Source organism: Lacerta agilis, chromosome 7 (assembly GCF_009819535.1).
Source record: "Lacerta agilis isolate rLacAgi1 chromosome 7, rLacAgi1.pri, whole genome shotgun sequence".
Classification (NCBI taxonomy): Eukaryota; Metazoa; Chordata; class Lepidosauria; order Squamata; family Lacertidae; genus Lacerta; species Lacerta agilis.
Genome location: NC_046318.1, coordinates 85,461,277 through 85,484,907, shown reverse-complemented (window position 1 = coordinate 85,484,907; position 23,631 = coordinate 85,461,277). Strand labels below are relative to the sequence as shown.

Below are 23,631 nucleotides of genomic sequence, written 5' to 3'. Positions count from 1 at the left end.
ATTAAGTGGGAGAGGGGGGTTTAAAAGGTTTTATTCCTCTTCCCGGCATCCACCATGCATCCTCTTCCCACGACCCAAGCAGACCAGGTTTTTTTCATCACTCCATCTGCTCCTTTAACGCGCTCACTTCTTCCGTGCCAGCTTTTAAATGCGTGCTGAGAACTTTGCTGTTTTCTCTGTTTTTCTATTGTATATTGTTATACTGTTGTAAACCACCGTGGCATCTTTCTGTGTTGCAGCAATATATAAAAATGTAAACAAACAAACAACAGCTTTCCTCCCTATTCCTGGTTGATGGTGGTGTTGTTCATATTTAAAAGAGCAACCTTTTACGTCTCCCTCTTGGGGTACATTTGAGTCCTATACCAGATTGGTACAGAATTTTTCTGTCGCTGAAGGGTTAAGGCCAACCGTGTGTGAGACATAAGAAGGGGCTCGGTTCTTGCAGGAAGTTTTCCTGTGAGGGGCCCCTGAAATCTCCGGTTGACGTTGTGGTGGGCAGTATTTGGACTTCCAAATCACACCCACCCTGTCCTGGGTCTTTTTCAGACTGTGTTTCTGCCCCGTCGCACAAGGACCCCCTTCCAAGGCCGGCCTGATCTCATCCATCACGGGGGGGGGGGGGTTGCTCCCTTTGAACACCCTTTATCTGGGAGTAGCATCAGTGACGATGTCCTCTTTGGCTCCATCCAAAGGGCCTTGATATTCTGAAAGTTCAAGGGAGGGACAAAGGGAATTAATTCCACATGTTCCATGGCCAGCAGCTTCTGCAGGGAGCGTCCAAACACAGGCCCAGATAGCTCTTAAGTCTGGGAATTGTAAACTGCCTTGCATTCTGCTTCAGGGGCGTACCCAGGATCAAAACGGGGGGGGGGCATGGTCGTTCAGGTTCAAAAACAAAAACAGCTTCAAAAAACAGAAAAACCTTCCCAGGATCCTCAGTCGTCACAAAGGAACTACTCACCATGCAAGGGAACTCGGTTTGCCAAGCTCCCTTGCAACGATGAATCCCTGCAACGATGAATTCGCCCCCTGACACTGCCCAAGTCTCAGCCTGCATCCCCATTTGACCAAGCAGGGTGCAGGCTAGGATCCGGTCTCTGATAGGCACACCAGCTCTTTGTCGGCATGAGGGAGGGGGAAACAGCCGGCGCAACACACACATACACACACACACACACACACAGTGGCCAACTGCCTTGGCAAGAGCAGAAGAGCTCAATTGTTATTGAGTTTTTAGGAGGGGGAGAAAGACCAGTCTTGAGCTTTTTTTCCTTTTAGGAACCATTTAAATTTATTTATTTTTGGTTCTAGGGGGGGGCAGCTGCCCCCCCCGGGTACGCCCATGTTCTGCTTGGACAAAAGGTGGGGTAGAAATAATAAGGACTTGCAATGAAGTTGGGTCTGTGGCCTGTTCTGGACAAGGTACGTGGCTTGGGGTCAAGGGTGCCAACTTGAATAAAACATTGGTGAAGGGGGCAGGTAAGCCCTGCCTTGCATAATCAATCGCAAGGCATGGCACACACAAACACTATTTGTGTTTGAAGAAGTGTGCATGCACACGAAAGCTCATGCCAAGAACAAATTTGGTTGGTCTTTAAGGTGCTACTTGAAGGATTTTTTTATTTTTTATTTTGTTTTGACTATTTGAATGGCAGTGCCCATCAACTTTGGGGGGCCTTGGGCCCCTCATATATTTTATTGGGCAGGCTGAAGGAACCTTAGCCCTTAAAGACTTGCCCCTCTCATGCTTGGGGGTATTCCTAGATCCAGTATCTGAAGAAGGTATCTGAAGAAGTGTGCATGCACACGAAAGCTCATACCAAGAACAAACACAGTTGGTCTCTAAGGTGCTACTGGAAAGAATTTCCTATTTTGTTTCGCCTAGATCCAGTGTTGTCCCAGGTGGCATCAGGGGCATGGAGTGCCTTCTCCCAGTCCCAGCTGGTTGGCCAGCTCCAAAGGGTCGGGAGAGCCAAGCTACACCCTGCTGCAACAGCCTCCTAAATAGATTACTCTAATGCGCTCTGCATGGGGCTGCCCTGGTGTCTTCAGGTACGGCTGGGACAGACTCCTGGTCTGAAATCCAAGGAGCCCTTGCTGTCGTTCAGATTAGGCAATGCTGGCCCAAGATGGACCAGTGTCCTGACTCGGAATGCAACAGCTTCTTCTGTTTCCCTGAAAGACAGAGCTGGTGCAACCTGCTGCCTCCAGATCCCTGAGTGGGTCGTTGAGGTGAGATCATATAACACCCATGTTGAAGGTGTTCACCTTAATGCATATGGCCTAGAATGACACAAGGCACTGATCCTTCTTCAGGGAACATACTGCATTGCCACCATCTTCCCAGTGCATCAAGATCTGCAGGAAAGACCCTCCTCAAGGTCCATCCAGCGGGTGAGGCTTGATGTGTCATGACCAGGGCAGGGCCTTCTCTGCAGTGGCACCCCAGCTGTGGAACCCCCTCCCTTCCCAGATAAAATGGACACCATGGCCCTTTCGCTTCTGGCGATGATTTAAAACGTGCTTATTCACCCAGACTTTAAGACGCTGACTGCTGTACTCAACTGCATTTTTGTATTTCATAGACACTCCTCCAGGTTGCACCAGGTGGACACCTGCCAAGGTGAGAGAGGTTGTTTGGGGCTGTGTCACCAGGATTTGGAATTGCTTCCCAACGAAGTACACGCATCCTGCACAGCTTTCTTTAGGGAATACTGTTTTATTTTGGTCATTTCATTATGCTGCTTTTAACTGTTTTTGCAGCATCTTGGATACTTTAGGCTGCACTGTATTGCATTTTGCATTATTTAAGGCAATGGCAAAGGATCCAGGAGAGGAGAGGGGAGACCTCATTTCATCACACAAGTGCTTTCTAATAAATAATAATAATAATAATAATAATAATAATAATAATAATAATAATTATTTATTATTTGTACCCCACCCATCCGCAGCTTCCAACAAATATTAAAATACATTAAAATATCACAGATGAAAAACTTCCCTAAACTGGGCTGCCTTCAGGTATTTTCTGAATGTCAGGTAGTTGTTTATCTCCTTGACCTCTGATGGGAGGGCGTTCCACAGGGCGGGCTCATTTGTTTAATGCATTTTATGTCCCCCTCTTTTCCAAGAAGCTCAAGGTGGTGGACCTTTCCCCCTTCTTCATTTAATCCACGACAACAACGCTGGGAGGTAGATTTGGCTGAGAGGCGGTGACTGCATCTCCCAGTGAGCTTCATGGCCGAGTGGGGATTTGAGCCCAGGTGTCTCCCAGGTCCTAGTCTAAAGCTGTAACCGCTAGACCACCACTGGCTCTCCAAAGGCTCCTCTCCTTGTTGTGACTCACAGACCCTCACCTGGCAGTCTTAGCGAGGAGGAAGCTCAAAGGGATCCCTTCCCTTCCCTCTCTCCACCCCAGCCCAGCTGTTGGCAAGAAGTGTGGCAGCTGGCTCACAACTGCTCTGCTCTGCTAGGAATAGATCAGAGGGAAGCTGCCCCCAGTCCTTGCCCTCTCAGCCTTTGCGGATATTTATAGCACAGGGGGAAGTTCAGAATTAATTGTGGGCTCTGCACACACGTCACTTGGAGTCTTGCTGATGTCGGGATTTCAAACTACAGGGCCCCCCCTCCTTCTTTTTTTCCTCGGTCCCCCCTGACACAGGCTCTTGTGGCTCCGAGAAGCAGCTGCCAAACTACAACAGCACCAGAGGAAGAGGTCCACTCTGCCAACAGTTATCCATGAGAAGCACGCCAAAGGGGCATAAGAACACAAGGAGGGCCTGCTGGATCAGGCCCTTCTAGTCCAGCATCCTGTTCTTATAGTGGCCAACCAGGTGCCCCAATGGGAAAACCACAAGCAGGACCCAAGTGCGAGAGCAGCCCTCTCCCCTCCTGCGGTTTCCAGAAGCATTCCATTAATTTGTTCAGTTCTTTTTAAAATCCATCCAAGTCGGCAGCCATCCCACAGGTTAACTCTGCACTGTGTGAAGAGGGACTAGCTTGTGTCTGTCCTGAATCTCTCAACATTCGGCTTAATGGGATGTCTGCAAGTTCTAGTGTTAGGAGAGGGGGGTGGCTTTTCCCTGCCCACCCTCTGCATGCCATGGATAATCTTATAAGCTTCTATCATTATCACCATCATCGCCAATAAGAACAATCATGTCACCTCTAAATTTCCTTTCCTCCAAAGTAAGGAGTCCTGAACTCTGCCACCTCTATAAAGGATTCGCTTAAAGGGGATGAGTGACTCCTGAATGTTGCTCTAACCACTCTGCAATACAACCAGAGTGTATGGAGGAGGATTCTATTCCATATTGCTGCAGAGCTGGGCTGGGTGTGCGGTTCCTACTCTAGCCAGGGATGGCCAGCCTGTGGCCGTGCAAGGTCTCTACGCATTGTTGGACTGCAACTCCCAGGGGCCCCATCCGACACGACTTGAGTTGCAGGTGTGGTTCACCTGACAAATCCCAAGGCTGAGCTGCCATTGGCCTCCCCATCAAATCTGAATTGGCTCCTGCTTCTTTCCCATCCCTTCCCCTGCTCACTTTGCGCTTCAGAAAGCGGTTTTAAGATCGTGGGCAATTAAAGGCCTTTGCGAGGCCTGAGCTTGCCGGATCAGAGCCCAGAAAACTGCAAGGCTTACTCAATGCAAAATGAGCGATCTATCTGTCTTGAGGAAATAGAAATAAAATAATAATAATAATAATAATAATCAGTAATAAATAGATTGATTGATTATGTATACCCCACCCATCTGGCTGGGTTTCCCCTGCCACCCTGGGCAGCTTCCATCAGAATATTAAAAGCACAATAAAACATCAAACATTAAAAACTTCCCTGAACAAGTACAGGTTTTGCTTAGACTTCCCGGCAGTTAATGGATACAGACAGCGGACTTTTCAGGGACCAGGAATTGAATAAAAAAAGTTGGGGTGTGTGTGTGACAGCAGCAGGAGTGTGGAGAGGGTCTTTCCTAGCTGCTCTCAACCTTCCCCTCTCTCATTTTCAGAGGCAGCAGCAGCAGCAGTGACTGAGCTATGGAGCGGATGCCGGGATGCCCGGGCTCTGTAGTGTTCTAGTTGGCAGGGCCTGGCTGGGTCGATGGGCTTCGAGGTCCCTTCTGCCTTGATAATTCTACGTTCCAGGTTGGTGCACGGGCGGGCAGTGTGTGTGTGTGGAGAGGGAGCCTCCTTCCCTGTCCCCGATGGAGATGTCATCATTTCTGACAAGGCTGGGAGGAGGTGCGCTTGCATGGCGCTGTGTCCTTGGCTGGGGGAGGCCCTGGAAGGGTTATAAGGCCCCTCGCTCTCTTGGAGAGGAAACAGAAGACCCAGGAGGTTGCCGGGGTGCTGTGACGGCAGGGGAGGGGAGATGGGAGCCCGCGGTCAGATGAGCCCCCGGTCTGCTCCCTCTCACGTCCTGCGCTCCTTCTGCTCGGGGCAGCCACGCCATTCTGTGGCCCCGGCCGTGGCCCCAAAGCCGCCAATCTCCAGGGCGCTGCCCTTTGAGGCCATTCCCCGCAGCAGCCCCAACGGCTGGGTCAACCTGTACCAGTTCTGGAGGACCAACAGCTTCCCAAACTTCCACCACATCATGCAGAAGAACTTCCAGAACCTGGGGCCCATCTACAGGTGAGTTTCAAACCCGCTCTCAGGTGGAACACTCCTATGCAGAAGCAATCCAGACGCATATTAGAGTTTAATCTAATTTTATCTATTCGATTTATATACTGCCCTTTATCAAGAGATCTCAGGGCGGTTTGCAGGATTAAAATGCAAGATAAAAGCACAAGTAAATAGTTAAACCAGAAGCAAGAAAACAATAACCTCGCATTTAGAATCAAATAAAGTGCCCTGTCATCTTAGCACAGCAAATCCATGTTCTTAAAAAAACAAACCCCAGACTTTTTGCAGGGGGAAATGTGGGGAAGAACCACATCGGAAAGTGCGCGATGTGTGTGGGAACACACTTTCTTCTGGGGGACAGGTGCATAAATGGCCCGTTTCCGTCTTTTTCCAGGAACCAGGGCGTGTTGGGTGGATTGTGCCCATGCCAAATATTAGCGCTTTGGTCTCCTGAAAGCGTCTCATTGATTTCAACCCGTGGGTTTCAGCCCATTTCAGACTCCAGTCCCATAACAAGGGCTGTGTGTGGGCAACAGTATCTGTGCAACTTAACTAATGCAAATTTTAAGGCAGTGTGGTTGTGAGCCATTTAAAACATTGCATGAGCTTGCATGGCCACGCATGGCTTGCGCTTGGAAGACCACAGCCCAGGGTCTTTGCCTGAGCCACTGCTCAGCTCCGAGACCTGATTTCAGTATTAGACTGCCGCCTTAGTGTGGGTTGGTGTGGCAATAGGTCATTCACACTACAACAGCCCAATGGAGGTGGATTTATGCTCGATGGTCTTCCACAAGGGATCTTTCTCTGTCAGTTGCTCTGTGATCCTTCCTCAGATGATGCATTGCTTCCAAAGGACAGCGCCCAACAGGCTTCCTTAAAAAGCAACCTTGCAAGAGAGTCGCTAAAAGGATTTGAGGCTGGGGCTGGCTGGGCTTCCCTGGGAAGGCAATTTCACCAAGACAAATAAATTAACTCCACGGCTGCTGAACAATGCAGTCCCACCAGCTAGTACATTCTACAAGCGAGTTTTAAAAAACCCCTACTCTCTGCTTGTATGAATCAGCCCCCTGTTGAGGGCAGAGATTTGCTCAAGTGTGTGTGTGTGTGTGTGTGTGTGTGTGTGAGAGAGAGAGAGAGAGAGAGAGAGAGAGAGAGAGAGAGAGAGAGAGAGAGAGAGAAAGAATTTTCTGTTTATTCTGCACTTCCGGAGCTGCACTCTGGTTCTGGGATTTGGCAGGGGCAGCCTTGCAGGGGGGGTGGGTCATATCTCAAGGGCTTGACTCCGTCCCACTTGGCAGGGAGACGCTGGGCACCTACGACTCCGTCCACCTGCTCCTGCCCCGCGATGCTGCCGTGCTGTTCCAGTCCGAGGGGATTTTCCCACGCCGAATGGGCATCAATTCGTGGATCGCCCACCGCACCCTGCGGAACCACAAATGCGGAGTCTTCCTACTGTGAGTGAGGCCAGAAGGGAAGGGCGGGCTGCTGCTGCTGCTGCTGCTGGACGTGGCATCGGGAACTTTAGTGGCATAACTTCTGCGTTTCCCACACCCGGTGCCCCCCGGATGGTTGGGACGGCCTCATGCAGTGGGATAACTTCCCATTTGTTTATTTCTTGCATTTTTTCTCTCAGTGTGGGTCCACGGTTCCTCTTCCTCTCCTCATTTAATCTCCACAACAACCCTTTGAGGCAGTGACTGGCCAAAGGCCACCCAGTGAGCTTCATGGTCGAGTGGGGATTCGAACCCGGGTCTCTCCAGGACTAGCCCAACACTCTAACCCAGCCTTTTTCAAACTTGGGTCGCCAAATGTCATTGGCCTACAACTCCCGTCATCCTTAGCTGCCAGGACTAGTGGTCAGGGATGATGGGAGCTGCAGTCTAACAACACCAGGGGACTCCAGGCTGCTCTAACCACTGCACCGCACTGCGTCTCAGGAAGGCTGGTTCTCATCCCTTGTCAGAATGACTTCAAAGCATTCTTTGCTCAGTTGATAGAACATGAGACTAAATGAGATTCTCGGTCTTTTCTGTGGTTCTGCGATTCTCCCCGTCTCTGCTGCCGTAACGCACCAGGGCCAATATGCTTTTGAAATTAGATACGTCTGCCTCCTCTTGAATCTCAGCTCCTCTGGTTAAAAGTGAGCTCTACAGAACAACCCAAGAAATCAGTGCTTTTCTGGTATTACTGGACAGCAGCACCCTTCATGGCTGACCCCTGGCCATGCTGCCTGAGGCTGATGGGAGCTGGAGTCTGGAGGACCTCGCGTACCCTCCGATTAATATCGGCATGTGGTTGGGATGCACTGGGAATATGTGGAGTCGATGCTGAGATCCGAGGCAGGAATGGGAATGCAGGAGGAGCTCAGAGCACTGCCTTCTACTGGGTCAGATCATGGCTCCATCTAGCTCAGCACTGGCTGCTCTGGTTGGCAGCAGCCGATCTCCAGGATTTCAGGGCAGGAGCTTCTCCCGGCCCTTCTTGAAGATGCCGTCAGGAATCGAACCTGGGACCTCCTGCGTGCAAAGAAATTGCTCTGCCCCTGAACTGCCTCTGAGTGATGGGAGGGGGAAGGGGCTGGTGGGAGGGTGGCAATCGGGGTGCCAGGCCCAGGAGGGAAGATGGGGCAAGCGAGGATCAGTGGTGGTGGTGGGCGATGGAGTCCCTGCACAGGAAACCAAGCCAAGCGCTCCCGGCGCAGAGTCTCCTACCTCACTGTGGGGTCTTCTTCCCACGCAGGAATGGGGAGGACTGGCGCTCAGACCGGATCATCCTCAACAAAGAGGTGATCAGCCCTGTGGGCACCCGGAAGTTCCTGCCCTTCCTCAACACGGTGGCCGAGGACTTTGCAGAGTCCATACACCGGCTGATCCGGAAGAATGCCCGGCGCTCGCTCACTGTTGACCTCTACCGCGACCTCTTCCGCTTCACCCTGGAAGGTACGGGAATTTTTTTTTGGGGGGGGAGGGGAGTTCTTCTCCCCCCTCTTCTTACTTGTGTAAGAATGCAAGTACCGACTTCAGTAGAGTTAAAGAAATCACCCCCCACCTGCAGCTTATATCTAGAACCCTTTAGGACAAGGTTGCATAGCCTTCTGGAATAAATACGATATCCAAGGATGCTTTAGGCAGATTTGGGTTACTTTTATCCCATTTATGTTTTCCTCTCAACAAAGAAATCACTCTCAGACTGTTTGGGTAAGCAAGAAAAATATAAGCTTTACAGTTTACTCACTTTTAAAGTCTTGCCAGGTTTCAATAGGTTCAGTGATGAAAACTTAAAAGTTACAAAAAAATCCATAGTTCGGTTCAACTGGCATTCACAAGTATTGCTGCCTTTGGCAAATACTGGCCATCGTGGCTCAAATCCATCTATAGCCATCTTCTCCATGATTTTTTCCTGTCATCCAGGTTGATGGCCATCACTTCCTCCTGTGGGAGAGAGTTCCACAGGAATATTCCCCCAGAATATTGCCTAGGATTTGAAACTTTGTGGAGGAGGAAGCTCCTTCCTTCCTTCCTTCCTTCCTTCCTTCCTTCCTTCCTTCCTTCCTTCCTACCCTCCCACCCACCCCTTTGATGTCATATAGAGGAGGGAGAAAAGTTGTTTTCTGCTGCTCCAGAGAAGCGGACACGGGGCAATGGATTCAAACTACAAGAAAGAAGATTCCCCCTAAACATTAGGAAGAACTTCCTGACAGTGAGAGCTGTTGGACAGTGGAATTTGCTGCCAAGGAGTGTGGTGGAGTCTCCTTCTTTGGAGGTCTTTAAGCGGAGGCTTGACAGCCATCTGTCAGGAATGCTTTGATGGTGTTTCCTGCTTGGCAGGGGGTTGGACTGGATGGCTCTTGTGGTCTCTTCCAACTCTATGATTCTATGATTCTATGATGTCTAACCTCCAATCCTCCTCCTCCTCCTCCAATCCCGGCAGCCAGCAGCTACGCCTTGTATGGGCAGCGCTTGGGCCTACTGGACGAGAATCCCAATCCGGAGTCCCAGCACTTCATCGACACCGTGGAGACCATGCTGCGGACCACCCTGCCCCTCCTCTTCCTCCCACCCGGGGTCATGCGCTGGGTGAACAACAAGCTCTGGCGAGATCACATGGAGTCCTGGGACGCCATCTTTAAGCACGGTGAGCCCCAGACCCCTCCTCAGGGGGAGAGGACCATGGGGCAGTTGCGCCCCCTCACCCACTGGGGTGCAAAGGAGCGGCTGAGCTGCATGGCTCAGTTTGAGTGGGTGGCAGATCAAGCAGTGCTCCAGAGCATTAACCTTTGAGCTGGAATTAAGCATGCAGGTAGCATGTGCTGTCTGGAGCAGAAATGTGACACAGTTGCTGCTTCACAGTCATGGCCCCCTGCGTGAGTTGACCTTAGGTGGACCAGTCGAGGGCTGGCACAGGGCACTGGGCAAGGGACACTTGGTGGCAGAGAGGCTACTTGCAGAGGCTGCAGTTGCTGGAGATAACCAGAGTATGTACCACCCTGGTAAGACAGTGCGCGGACAGGTAGGGTCTCAGCCGGCGTACCAGATGGAGCTGGTAGACAGCCCCCAGGAAGCGGAATTAACCTGCACCTCCAGATGACTCCCAGACTATACACCTGCTCCTTCAGGGGCACAGTTACCCCACTTAGTACCGGGGATCTAACAGGCACAGTTTAATGGGCAGGGAGTTCCCACCCTCCAAAGAAGCAGAAGGAGAGAAGGAAATGCAAGTCTCTGTTTTGAACGCCTGAAGCTTGATCTTGTTAGCTTCCCTTCCAGGAGATGGGGTGCTGCCAACACACTGGTGCCCATCTCTGGTGTGTGAGGAGGCCCCTCACTGGTTCTCTCTTGCTGGGAACCGGAAACATCTCCTTCCTCATTTTGGTACCCCGTTCAGCAACAGCCATGGCCGTGGAGCTCCTGGGGTCCCAATGTACTATGTATGTCCTTGGGTGCCTTTGGGGGCCTGGATTCAGTTTGTGCTCAGCCAACCCCACTTGCCTGCCTCCCATCTTTCCTACAGCCGGTCCAGAGAGTGGCGCTTCCTGTCTGCTTCCTCCTCTCCCTTCGTCTGGGTGGTACCCCTTGCAGAACCCACCACGGAGGAAGGGGGGGGGGCAAAACTAGGCTGCAGTCGGCCCTTGTCTCTGGCGCCACCTGCTGTTGGGCTCCCTGCCTGCCCTCCCACCAGCCGCCCCTGGCCTGGATGAGGGCTTGTTTCTAAGGCTGAGAGTGGGGTGCTTCTCACTGTGCCTGGACCTGATTCCCACCCTGCTCCCCTTGCTTCTGCAGCGGACAAGTGCATACAGAATATCTACCAGGAGTTTTGCCTGGGGCAGCCCCGCAAGTATTCAGGGATCATGGCCGAGCTGCTTCTGCAGGAAGAGATGCCCCTCGACTCCATCAAGGCCAACATGACAGAGCTCACGGCCGGCAGCGTGGACACGGTGAGTGTGCCCCACCCCATAAACAGACCAGGAACATTAGACCAGGCCAAACTATGGGTGGGTGGGTTGCTTGCGCTTAGTCTCGGCCATGTGGACGGGCAGCAGTGGCTCTCCTGGGTCTCAGATGGGAGGTATGGCCCAGCCTTAACTGGAGAGCCTGGGACCTCCTGCAAGGGGTCCTGTAAGGCTTTGCTGGCTTATTCCCACCTGGCCAGCCCCACACTGACTGCTTCCAGCTGCAAAAATGCTTGTTGTGGAAGGTGCCAGAGACCACGTCACTGTTAGTCTGGAAAAGCAGAAGGCCGAGACCATTAAACTGGCTTCAGTTGGTTTTGTCAATGATGGTGATAATTTATATACAGGTACTGCCCTATACCCAGAGGTCTCAAGGTGGTTCACAGAAAAGATCAACATAAAAATGAATGATAGTATTATAATATATAAAACAGATATGAGTAAGGAAATAATTTAATGTGGAGTGTATGAAAACTCAGAGATTCAATTGGATCAACATGGAAATTACATTACTGAAGAGATATTACGGCTTTATACATTGAAAGCTGCTCATCCCTACCAATTACATGAAGGTGCTGAAACAAAATAGAAAATTCTTTCCAGTAGCACCTTAGAGACCAACTGAGTTTGTTCTTGGTATGAGCTTTTGTGTGCATGCACACTTCTTCAGATACACTGAAATAGAAGGGGTATTACTCAGAAGGGTGGTGGGAATGGGTGATTGGCTGATGGGTGTGGAAAAACTGTTGATATCCCTCCTCACTCTCTCACTATATATAAGGGTCTGGTGACTTCTATTTCAGTGTATCCGAAGAAGTGTGCATGCACACGAAAGCTCATACCAAGAACAAACTCAGTTGGTCTCTAAGGTGCTACTGGAAAGAATTTTCTATTTTGTTTCGACCATGAAGGTGCTGAATAGTGACATTTCATGTGGTTTTCATTCCTCTTTTTGTAACCATGAGTGTAGTGTCAGCATTTACACTTAGGAAGGGCCACAATCCTTATTACATATTCCTAGTTGTAACCTCCACCGAACACAATGGCCAGAATCGGATTATTTGCATGTTATCTTGCTGAAATATGAATGAGACTCCTGGACACACATGCAACCTACTCTTCTTCCCTTTGTGCAAGACAACAGACAAATCAGGAAGTTTTCAGTTAGCTATGGTTTCCTATTTTGCTAAGGTAGGGGTTGCCTTTGAAGACAGTTCAGAAACGGCAGTGGGCACAGAATCTGGCAACCAAATTGCTGACCAGACAGTCTGAATATGTAACACCAGTTCTAGCACAACTGCATGTTTGAGTAGCTTCCCATTATTTGGGAATTTCCCATTATTCCTCCCATGACACTCTCTCTCTCTGCTCTCTCTCTCTGCTCTCTCTCTCTCTCTCTCTCTCTCTCTCTGCTCTCCCTCCCTCCAGACAGCCATGCCCCTGCTCTTCACTCTCTTTGAGCTGGCCCGCAACCCAGAAGTCCAGACAGCCCTTCGGGAAGAGGTCAAGGCTGCTGCGGGATCATCCAGGGAGCTCTCCAAGGTGATGAATGACATGCCGTTGCTCAAGGGAGCAATCAAGGAGACGCTGAGGTAAGGAGGGCAGGATGGGTGCCAGGCCTGGCGAGGAAATGGGTCCCACAAGGTGGCTGCGCATGGGATTGGACTGGGAAGCTCATGGGAGAGGAATTAACAATGAGCTGCATGAAGAATGGCTTTCCTTAAAGAACTTCTGTTGGTACTAATCTGGGATAGCTCAGTCGGTAGCGCATGAGACTCTTAACCTCAGGGTCGTGGGTTCAAGCCCCATGTTGGCCAAAATATTCCTGCCTGAGACTGAGAATATGGATTGGTAATATTAGTTTTGAATTTGAAAAATAGCCGCAAATGCAGAGACATGAATGAGTACGATTATCTCTAGACATCTGGAACACGGGAAGTCCCATTTTTTTATAATTGGAATATATAATTGGTGTATTGCTATTATTGTAATTTGGATTGATTTGATTTAATTTGTCATTAATTGGTAGATTGTTATTGAAAATGAAAAATAATAATAATAAAACAAACATATTCCTGCCTCACAGGGGGTTGGACTAGATGACCCTTGGGGTCCCTTCCAAGTCTACATTCTATGATGCTGTTATTCTCTTCCTCCGCTTTCTTTGGGAAGCCACAACGACATCCTTCTCTTGCAGGCTCTACCCTGTGGGAATTACAGTGCAGCGCTACCCGATGAGGGATGTGGTGCTTCAGAACTACTGTGTGCCAGCTGGGGTGAGTGTCCTTTGCAGACTCCCTGGGCCACCCCCAGCCACCTTCCCATCAGCCAGGATCCCATGCCAATATCAGAGATATTGTGATCAAGGCTGCCTTGGCCCAGACCACTCCTATCCTTGCAGAAGGACCATCGGTCAGTGGCGCCATTTCTGGCCTCTCCAACCGAAAGCAGATTTGGGTGGCAGAGTGATGGGGAAGACCCTCCTCTGCCTGAGACCCTGACAAGCCAGTCAGAGTAGGCAAGAGAGGAGATGTGGAGCTGTTAGAAAGGGGAAATATAAGTGTTTTCCTTCCTCTCTCCTAACGCTAGAACTCATGGAAATTCCATGGAGCCAAATGCTGGAAGATTCAGGGCGGACAAAAGAAAGTCCTTCTGGCAGTGCATAGTTATACTTATGGCACTTCCACCCACAGGAGGGGGGAGTGGCCCCCATCCTGGATGGCTTTAAAAGAGGAGGAGAGAAATTCATGGAGGAGGAGAGGGCTACTGATGGCCTCTAGCCCTGAGGGCTGTGCTCTGCTCCCACAATCAGAGGCAGCCATGCTTCTGAATCCCAGTTGGTGGAAACCACAGGAGGGGAGAGGGCTGCTCTTCTGCTCAGATCCTGCTTGTGGGCTTCCCAATGGGGCATCTGGCTGGCTGCTATGAGAACAGGATGCTGGGCTCAACAGGCCATTGGCCTGATCCAACAGGCTCTTACGTTCTTCACGCCTGGTGCATCCGTGCCTTCTTGGCTTTGCAATGGGATCTTTCAGCCTTAGGTCTGCCTGGTGGATTGGGTGAGAAGAAGTCCTTTTGGTACACCCAGACAGGCAATCCAGATGTCCCTGAGAATGCGCAGAATGCACAGGGCAGCAGGGCTCCAAAAGATGCCGGCTCACCGAAGGGGATGAGGTGAACCAGCCTCCTTCAGAGATCCTCCTTCTCTGAGCAGCTGGTGAAATTGCAATCAGATCTGTATGGAGTTTTGATCCATGATGGGCTGGGGGAAGTGACCACCTTTGGAAACACCAGAGCTTGGTTTCAGCCCGCCAAGGACGTTGCCCCAGAGCCCCCGCTCAAGACCGCTCTCCTTTCCTTGCAGACCTTGTGCCAGGTGGGGCTCTATGCCATGGGCCGGAGCCCGGAGGTCTTCAGGGACCCCGAGCGCTATGACCCCAGCCGCTGGACTGGCAAAGAGGACAACAGCTTCAAGGCGCTGGCCTTTGGCTTCGGGTCACGGCAGTGTATTGGGCGGCGCCTGGCGGAGGCAGAAATGACCCTCTTCCTCATGCATGTGAGTTGCGGGGTTGCAGGTCCGGGAGGTGGGAGCAATTCTCTGCCCGGTATCACAATGTGGGGATGCGCACATGACCCATTGCCCAGTGCCTTTGTACCCCTCTTCTTGGAGTCCATGTACATGGATGTCGCCCCCAGTTACCCACTGGCCACTGGTCCCACTGAAATACTGTGTTTTGATGTGGCTCCCCCAAAGCTGATTTCACTCTGACTTCAAAACTGTTGCGTGGCAAATCCCAGGTTCCCCACGGTGGAATTGTTTCCTGGGGGTGGCACCCCATGCCTGACCTTGGGGGTGGGTAGGTGGGTATCACGGAGGAGCATCCCACTTCCCACCCACCCACTGCAACCGTATCTATGGCTACACAGAAGTAATCCCCACTGGATTCACTGGGGCTTCCTCCTTGGCACAGACCCACTGCGCTTGTTCAAAATGCACCCAGAAAGGGCTCAGAAAGGTTGGTGGTCCCTGTTTTCAGGAAACGGTGAGGAGAGAAAGGGGGGTCCCTTGCATCCACTCGAGGAACACCTGCCCCGGCATGCCTGCAGTCTCACACGGGCCGTGCTTCTTGTTTCAGATTCTGCGCAACTTCAAGATTGACACCGTCTCCAAGGCAGACCTGAAGACCGTCTATGGCTTCATCCTCATGCCAGAGAAGCCCCCTCTGCTCACCTTCCGGCCCATCGACTAGGGCAGCAGCCCCCCCCAGCCCCTTTCTCTCCCTCTGGACCACGGAAGGGGCCCATCACTTGGGGGCGCAGGCATCCTGACACCACGTCCTTTCTCTCTGGCCACCTTGCTGCCTTCCTTCCCTCCCCTTCGGGCTCCAACAGACATTCTTTCTGGCACCCCTTATATGATTTTATCCCAACCGTACCCCAAGACTGGTAGAAAATTGCAGGCTGCATTGAAACTCGGGAAGCTGGAGAACGAAGCCAATAACAGGGGACCTCTAGCCCAGGCCAAGCCTTCGGAGAGGGTCTGCTCTTGTAATAGCACAATAACAGCTCAACCCATTGGGATGTGCTGCTCTTACACGATCCAAAGCAGCTTGGGTAGGAATGGAAGAAAAGCTCCGTGTTTCCCAGACTTTGGTCTCCAGCTGTTGTTGGACTACAACTCCCATCATCCCTAGCTAGCAGGGCCAGCAGTCAAGGATGATGGGGGTTGTAGTCCATAAAACAGCCAAAGACCCAAGTTTGGGAAGCCCTGCCATAGCTGGATCCTGTTCTCACAATGGCCAGCAAATTGTCTCTTCTGAGATGACCACAGAAGCAGGAGCCGAGTGCAACACAGGCAAATTCACAGAGGAGACGGCAATTGATGGCTCTTCCTCTATGGTCAGGGGCAGAAATGCTTCCGAATACCAGATGCCAGAAACCACAGGAGGGGAGAGGGCTTTTGGGCTTGGATCCCGCTTGCAGGCTTCCCACAGGCGACTGAGAAAACTGGGCACTGGACTAGATGGGCCAGGGGCCTGATCCGGCAGGACTCCTCTTACGCTCCAAGGAAGAGAAGAGCAACAGGGATTGTTCATCAGAAACACAGGCCAAGAGAAAAGTCAAAAGTATTTATTGTACAAAGCTTTCATTTGCTTTCAGCAAAGTCTCACTGAACCCTACATAGTCTGGGTCTCCTGGTTCTCCCCTTCAAGGCAAGTTGTGTGACGGAGTAGGGGGGTCAGCGGGGGGACCGGGACTCCCACTGAATGTGTGCCTTTCTGGTCCACAACTGTAAAGGGAGAAACTGGACATTGAATGGGGGACAGGAGCGATCAGACCAGCACTTCGGCAGGGGGGAGGCAGAGAAAGGCAGGATACAAATGTAAAGTAAGTAAATGCACACACACTCGGTTTTGGCTCACATCGTCTGGTTCATTTGGCAAATGGGGGGAGGGGCGGCCTCGCCACCCAGACGAGGAAAAGGCAAAACAAGGCATTCCCTATTCTGTGCACAAAATCTGACCAGAGTGGTAGTTGACTCTACTCAGTCCTGGTGACAGAACAGAGCCCTCCTCTGAGCCCCAGGGCAGACAGCACACAGCTCCAGCCACTTTCCACCCCTCAGAATCTGCCGCCGGAGGCAGCTGCCTCACTCTGTCTCATGGAAGGTCTGGCCCTGTATACAAGGAGGTACGGCCAGATTTCTTGTGCGTGAAAGCCAAGGCAGGCGGCTGGGAGCCCGAGGCGGAAAAGGAGAGCCCCTGCAGAGTTCACAGGAGGCCCCACTCGACTCTCTTGAAATCCAGGCATGGAACGAAGGTGCCCACAGAACATTCCACCTCCGATCGCAACCAAGAATCCAAAGCATATTCCAGGCCGTTTGGCAGCAGATCTCTTCCTGCTGTTCATTTTGGTTAAACGGCTGTGTGCCTGTGTTCCTCCACTCCCTAGTAAATAAACCATTTATAATGGGACTCTTGTCTTTGCCTGGTTGTTCAGAGGCTCTGCAAACTCTCTGCTAGTGGCACCTCCCGTGTGAGCCCACCCAGCTCCACCCTGTGTCAGGTGGGTTGGAAACATTGATAGCCTCACTGCTTAAAATTGCCAATGGGCTCTGCGTTGGTCAGAGTAAATATCCCTTTAGGTTTGGGATTTTTGCCTTGAGTCTGTGTACATATATGATCAGCACGTTGGTGGCAGCATCCAAGGTTTGAGGAACCCTCGCCTCAAGGCTCTCGTGCTGTTCTCCATCTGGGGAGAGAGGGGACCCCAGAGATGCCGAGGTGACAGCAGGGCTTTGCAGACTTAGCAGGCACCAAGCCCCAAAGCAGAGGCAACTATTGCTTTCATGCAATGGGGCCAAGGCCACTTCAGATATGAATAGGAGGCTGCCTCGTTCCACGTTAGATGCAGGTCCATCTATAGCTCAGTGGGCTGACAGCGGATCTCTGGAGTTTCAAACAGGGGATCTTTCCCAGGACCCCACCCTTCCTGGAGAACGCCAGGGACTGAAACCAGTCTGCATACAAGGCGGCTGCTCTAATCCTCAGCCATGCTTCTGTGCCCTGGGTCATGTGCAATTTGACCTCTGCTATGCCAGCCCAAGAGGCCCATCCCCGAATGTGTTGCCTGTGGCGATGCAGCTGTTGGGCAAGGAAGCGCAGAGCCTCCCTGTCAATGTTCAAAGAGATGCTGTTACCGGCTGTGCGAAGGTGGAGACCCCAGCCCTCATGCAGGGAAGGGGAATGGCAGTGGGGAGCTGAGGGGTCAAGCACCCGGCAGCCCCTTGGCACACGGGCAGCCTCCCCAGGCGCTGCAACACTCACGGCTCCTCCGCAGGGAATCGGAGCTGTTAGCAAGTGCATGCAAGATGGCCAGTGGTTTGCGTTTTGGCTGCCCTTTGCCCTGCAGAGCATTCAGGAGTCTTTGGGTCAGAATCATAGAGTTGGGTGGCCTTTGAGTTGATCCCTTTGCTCAGTGCAGGGAACCCAGAGCTAGGGCGCCCCCAAGAGGCGGTCCTCCAGTTCCACTGGGCACAACGTCTTGCGTTCACGGTCAGAAGAGCTGCAGGAGGAACTCGGGAGCCCACTCCAGGGCGGTCTGCGTGACTGCCAGTGCCGCGGCCCCCAGCGTGGCTGTGATGCCCCAGACCGCGGCCTTCACCAAAGGGTTGTGCTCGGCTGCAGGGAGGAGCCTGCCCGCCTCCTCTGCCTTGCTGGTGGTTAAGTGTCGCTGCTGGCGCAGGATGGCGTCTGGGCGTTGGCACGAAGCAGCCTGCTGGAAGGCTGAGAAAGTCCCAATGCTGATGCTGGGGGGTGGGAAAAGAAAGGGGCAGGAAATGGGTCAGTTAGCGAAACAGATAAACCTCCTGGCTGTGGGACGTAATCCACCGGGAGCAGTCAAGTACAACATTCCTTGTTTTGCTAGAGTGGACATGCAGGAGAATGTTTGGTCCAGCCAGTCAAAACTTCCTGTTCCTCCTAGCCTGGAGCATCCTTCCTGGCATGTGACTAGCGGGTGGGCGTGACCTTACCTGACCTAACAAAAGCTACCTGTTGTTACTTATGTCTTTATTCTTTTCGGAGGGATTAAAAAGGGGTCTTACCAGGAACATGTTAGGACACATTTCAATCTGGACAAGCCAGATGGAATTGCTTATTGTCTTAAGAAACTCACACAAGTTTGCAGCCAGTTTTCTGCTGTGTAAAAAAGGGAATCAAACTCTGCTAAGTAAAGAAACTTGCTAGTGCAAGTTAGGAAGGATATTAATAATCAAAATATCCTCTCCTGCCACCCTGAACATTCCCACACTGGCAGGGTGGACTCCAGGGGCGTACCTAGGATCAAAACTAGGGGGGGGGGCAAGCCATGGTCATTCAGGTTGTGACATTTCAGCACGGAAAGGTGAATGAAACCAAAATTTTAGGAAAATTATATATATAATTATAGCAGTGCTTTATTACGGTAGTTATTACAATTATTTGCTTGCAATTTTTTAATTTTTTTTTAATTCTAGTTACATGTCTTATACCAGGCGTGGCCAACTCCCAAGAGACTGTGATCTACTTTCAGCAGTGATCTACCCCCGTTTTTTGGGGTTAAGCTCAAAGTTGTTGACCTTTTTAGGGGATGAGGAATGCCCCGTTTTTTAGGGGTTCGGTTCGTTTTTAGATTACTGACCACATCATTATGTGAACAGCAAACAAAAACAGCTTCAAAAAACAGAAAAACAACTTCCCCCCCTCCCCAACAGAAAGCCCCAAATGGCTGAAAAACTCAGTTTCCCAGGATCCTCAGCCCTCGCAAAGGAACTACTCACCATGCAAGGGAACTCAGTTTCCAAAGCTCCCTTGCAACGATCAGTCAGCGCAACACACACACACACACACACAGTGGCTGGCTGTCGGTCAGCAGAGCTCAATTGTTATTGTGCCCCCCCCCCCCGGGTACGCCCATGGTGGACTCTCTTACTTTTCACCTCTGACTTCCATGGGATTTTTTGTGCATTAAAAAAACAACAACTTGGGAATCTTTGGAGAAGAGCAGCCCTCTCCTCTCTCCCTTAGTGGCTCTGTGGAGCAGAAGCAGGTGAGGATGGACGTTGCAAAGACCAGGACCTTGGACAAGCAGAACAGAGCCCTACCTCACCCCATGGATGCACACACCTGCTGGGAGAGGAACCCAGGATCACACTTCCCCTCCTCCCGAAGTCCTGGCCCCTCTCACCTCTTCTGGAGCTGAAGCGCTGCCTGCTTGGCCAGCTCGGAGTGCGGGAGACGCTGGAAGAGCTGGTGGGCACGGACGATGAGGGTCTCGTAAGGCAGGTCCTGAGGGATCTGGGACAGGAGCTGGTGGATGCTGGGCATGTCACAGTCACAGGCCAGCACCTCCTCTTCGCGGAAGAGGACAATCTAGGTTGGTGGGAGAGAAGGGAGAAAGGGGGGGCTGGTGAGCCCAGGAAGAGCATCCACTGGGTCTGGCCAGTGCTCAGTCTTGCCCAGCATCCCGTTCTCACAGTGGCCCACTAGATGCCTGTGGAAAACCCACAAAGAGGATCTGAGCACCAGAGCAACTCTCCCCTCCTGGGGTTTCCAGGAATGGGATTCAGAAGCACGGCTGCCTCCAGCCGTGGAAGCAGAGCAGAGCTATCCTGGCTAGAAGCCATTGACAGCCCTCTCTTCCTCCTCCTCCATGAATCTGCCTCATCCTCTTTTGAAGACACCTAGGTTGGTGGCCATCCCTGACTCATGTGGGAGGGAGTTCCAGAGTTTAACTATGTGCTGTGTGGATAAGGCTTTTTTTAAATCTGGCCTGAATCTTTCAACATTCAGTTTCATGAGTTGTCCGTGAGTTCTAGTCAAAACAAAATAAAAAATAAAAAAATTCCTTCCAGGAGCACCTTAGAGACCAACTAAGTTTGTTCTTGGTATGAGCTTTCGTGTGCATGCAGGTATCTGAAGAAGTGTGCATGCACACGAAAGCTCATACCAAGAACAAACTTAGTTGGTCCTAAGGTGCTACTGGAAGGAATGTTTTTTATTTTTTATTTTGTTTTGACTATGGCAGACCAACACGGCTACCAACCTGTAATGTGAGTTCTAGTATTATGAGAACAGGAGAATAAACTTTTATTTCTGTCCACTTTCCCCTTGCCAGGCATCATTTTACAAACTTCTGTCATGTTGCCTCTTAGCACCCGGAGGGCACTAGATTGGCAAAGGCTTTTTTACAAGGTTAAACTCTCGGGATGCTAAATTGGAGTGCTAAACTCCACTATTGACCACAGCCATGAAGACACACCCACACCCCATAGCCGTAAGAAAGCTCTGAAAGTGGGTGGGGGCACCAAAGAGAACCCCCCCCCCCCCCCCAAGAGGAAACCTCCCTCTGCTGCGCCATAGCGGCCCCTGCCCATCGTGCCTCCAGTCTGACTTACCGCAGCGGCAAAGTAAACTGCCATGAGAGGGTGGGAGGCCAGGAAGAAATCATAGAGGCGAAGGATGTGCTGGAAGTTGGCAAGGACGTGGCCGTACCAGGTGATCAGCCAGCTCAGGGCGAAGATGGTCCCCACCTCAGCTCTGCAAGCGGAAGCAAAGAGAAGGAGCCACCACTAAGAAGGCCTTGGTCTCTGTCGTTTTGGAACCTGCCCTCACACCCAAACCCACCTACAGCTTTGCAAATGCCCCCGTTTTATTTTATTTTACCTTTCACCCTTCCCTGCTTATATCTGATTGCACAAACTGTTGGAGTAACAGGTTAACACAGGGTTAAACCTGAAGAGGATGTGACGTTCCTACAGCTGGATGTTGACATTGTAGTACTGTTGTTTTTCTCTGTGTCGCAGTTCTTTTGTATGTGAGCTCAGAGCACAATGCAGGAAGAATGTGCTCCAGGCTGATGTGTATATATTTTGCAATAAAGTAGTTTTTAGAAGTAAACTACCGACTCCGGAAGCCTTATTAAGCCTCACGTTCCAGGGACGAAGCTGCGTTGCTCTGCTAAGACTGTTAATTACGTGCCTAATGAGGAAGCCCACGGGCCCAAGTCATGAGTACTCGATAGCCTGTCGGCTCGGTGACACCCAAATGCCTTTACAAACACCCACCCACCCTGGGACACAGGTGTGTGTGTGTGTGGGGGGGAGAAGGTACCTTTGCATGAAGTCATGGAGTCGAGGGCTCTCCTGCTGCAGAATAGGCATGAGGTAATTGAGGATGTGCTTGGTGCTGTCCATTGTGGGGTCCATAAAGTCCCTAGAAACAACATTGATGCTGGGGAAGGCCATGCTTTCAACAAAAGGTTTGTTTTCCTCCTCCTCCTCCTCCACCACCACTTCCCTGTGCCCAGTCCAGGTGACGTACCTGAGATGAAGCGTCGAGAGCCTCTCCAGCAGAGCAACGGCCATGCGCTCGCCAGAGACCAGCAGCAGGGTCACAGCGATGTCGTGGTAGCCCTGGTAATAGTGCAGCTCCGGGTGGGTCTTCAGGACGTGGAGGATGACATCGGTCAGCTGCTCCTGGAGGGCCTGGCGCTGCTCCTCGTGCATGCCTGCGCAGGAACCAGGGGTGGGTGGCAGGTGGCAAACACAGCCCATCGCCCTCCTTGTTGCCACGGGCATCTCCCCCACCCCTTCCTCTCTCCCCTTCCTCCCCTGCAAGAGACCCGTCTCACCTGGAGGAAAGCGGCGAACGGAACGGCGCACATCCAGGAGGACCTGGTGGCAATCTTTGTGGTTCTGGCGCACTTCCCGACCTGGGGGAGAAGCGAGGAAACGGGCTGCGGGTGGGGTGGGGTGGCTCAGCGATGGGCGCCCACTGCCAGGCAGGAGGCAGCATGCTCTCCAATACCTGCCCCCATTTTCAGCTGCACCACCTGCAGACACATGCAAAACGTCCCAGCATGTCCTGCCCCAAGATGTCTTTAACACAGGTGCTGCCCAGAGATTCTCTAAGACTCCACCCCATGATGGCAGTGGGCACACTGATAAGGACCCCTGAGAGTGGCCACGGGGACCATGAATCTTCTTCCTACCTCAGCTACTGTCAGGGCTGGGGTATAAATAATAAAATTGTTGTTGTTTGTTGTTGTTGTTGTTGTTGTTGTTGTTAGCAGAGTCGGGCAGAGAAGCAAAGTCTTTCTTCAATAAAACGGCATACAATTCAGCAGCCTTTCCCAACAGGATCTGCCCCTATGGAACAGTTGCCAAGCCTGGAGGTCTTCTGCCCCCTCTCTGTCTCCTCCTCTTCAGCCTTACTACAGTAGGAAAGGCAGGATCCCTCCATTCTTCTGCAGCCCCCTCCCTCCCTCCCTCCCTCCCTCCCTCCCTCCCTCCCTCCTCCGCCTCAGTTTCTGTGTCTGAACTGTTCTCTGCAACTGGCTCTCCTGGCTCACAAAAGCCTGTTGCCCCTTCAGCATCTAACCATTCCTCCCCGCACTCCTCCCTCCGATCTCTCCTTGGTGTCCCGCCACCAATCCCCTGGCTCTGAGCCTCTGAGGTTTCCCTTGGGGGTTCCCCGGCTGGTGCCTCCTAGCACTCCTGGTCATCCGGCCAGTCCCTGACAGCTACCAAGAGGAGACCAGGTTTGGATGGCACAGCCAAAAAGAACCATGCAAGGAGTTCCACAGCAGACGTTCACATGTGGATGGAGGCTGCAAACTATGCCATACTGGGTCTAGGAAAAAAAAGAGAAAGGCAAGCTATAGATTGTGTGAACGGGGCTTTTCCTTCATCCAATCCAGGGCGTGTCAGAACACTGAATGACAAGATCTCCAGCACCTCTGATAACATTGCTTGGGAACAGGACGCTTTGCCCTGGTTGATTGCTTCAGAAAACAGCCTATTGTGTCCATAGCATGTGCCACAGCAATGTGCCTTGAATCAGACTCCGCCCACCTCGTACCTTCCAGGTGTTATGGGCAACTCGCATCACCCATACTGCCTGGGTGCGGGATGTAACACAAGCAGTCAAGTACAACACTTCCTGTTTGCCCAGAGTGGACACACAGGGGATGTGACTCCAGTCAGGAGGACTTCCTGTCACACCTGGTTTG

The 23,631-nt window shown here is 51.7% G+C and overlaps 2 protein-coding genes across 2 annotated transcripts; one reads left to right on the top strand and one right to left on the bottom strand.

The window, feature by feature from the left end:
* The first annotated feature begins 5,367 nt into the window (after positions 1 to 5,367).
* On the top strand, positions 5,368 to 15,592 carry LOC117050386 (cytochrome P450 11B, mitochondrial-like). The gene is made up of 9 exons (XM_033156034.1): positions 5,368 to 5,636; positions 6,929 to 7,084; positions 8,370 to 8,569; positions 9,561 to 9,764; positions 10,910 to 11,064; positions 12,508 to 12,671; positions 13,277 to 13,355; positions 14,444 to 14,635; positions 15,216 to 15,592. The coding sequence occupies exons 1-9, from the start codon at positions 5,377 to 5,379 to the stop codon at positions 15,327 to 15,329; spliced, it is 1,524 nt and encodes a 507-aa protein (XP_033011925.1). The 5' UTR covers positions 5,368 to 5,376; the 3' UTR covers positions 15,330 to 15,592.
* A 2,375-nt stretch (positions 15,593 to 17,967) lies between these two features.
* LOC117050396 (TBC1 domain family member 20-like) lies at positions 17,968 to 22,126 on the bottom strand. The gene is made up of 5 exons (XM_033156046.1): positions 21,942 to 22,126; positions 21,732 to 21,833; positions 21,017 to 21,158; positions 19,807 to 19,991; positions 17,968 to 18,388 (listed from the first exon to the last, which is right to left on the bottom strand). Exons 1-5 carry the CDS (start codon positions 22,124 to 22,126, stop codon positions 18,136 to 18,138), a joined length of 867 nt encoding a protein of 288 aa, XP_033011937.1. The 3' UTR covers positions 17,968 to 18,135.
* Between the last annotated feature and the right edge of the window lie 1,505 nt (positions 22,127 to 23,631).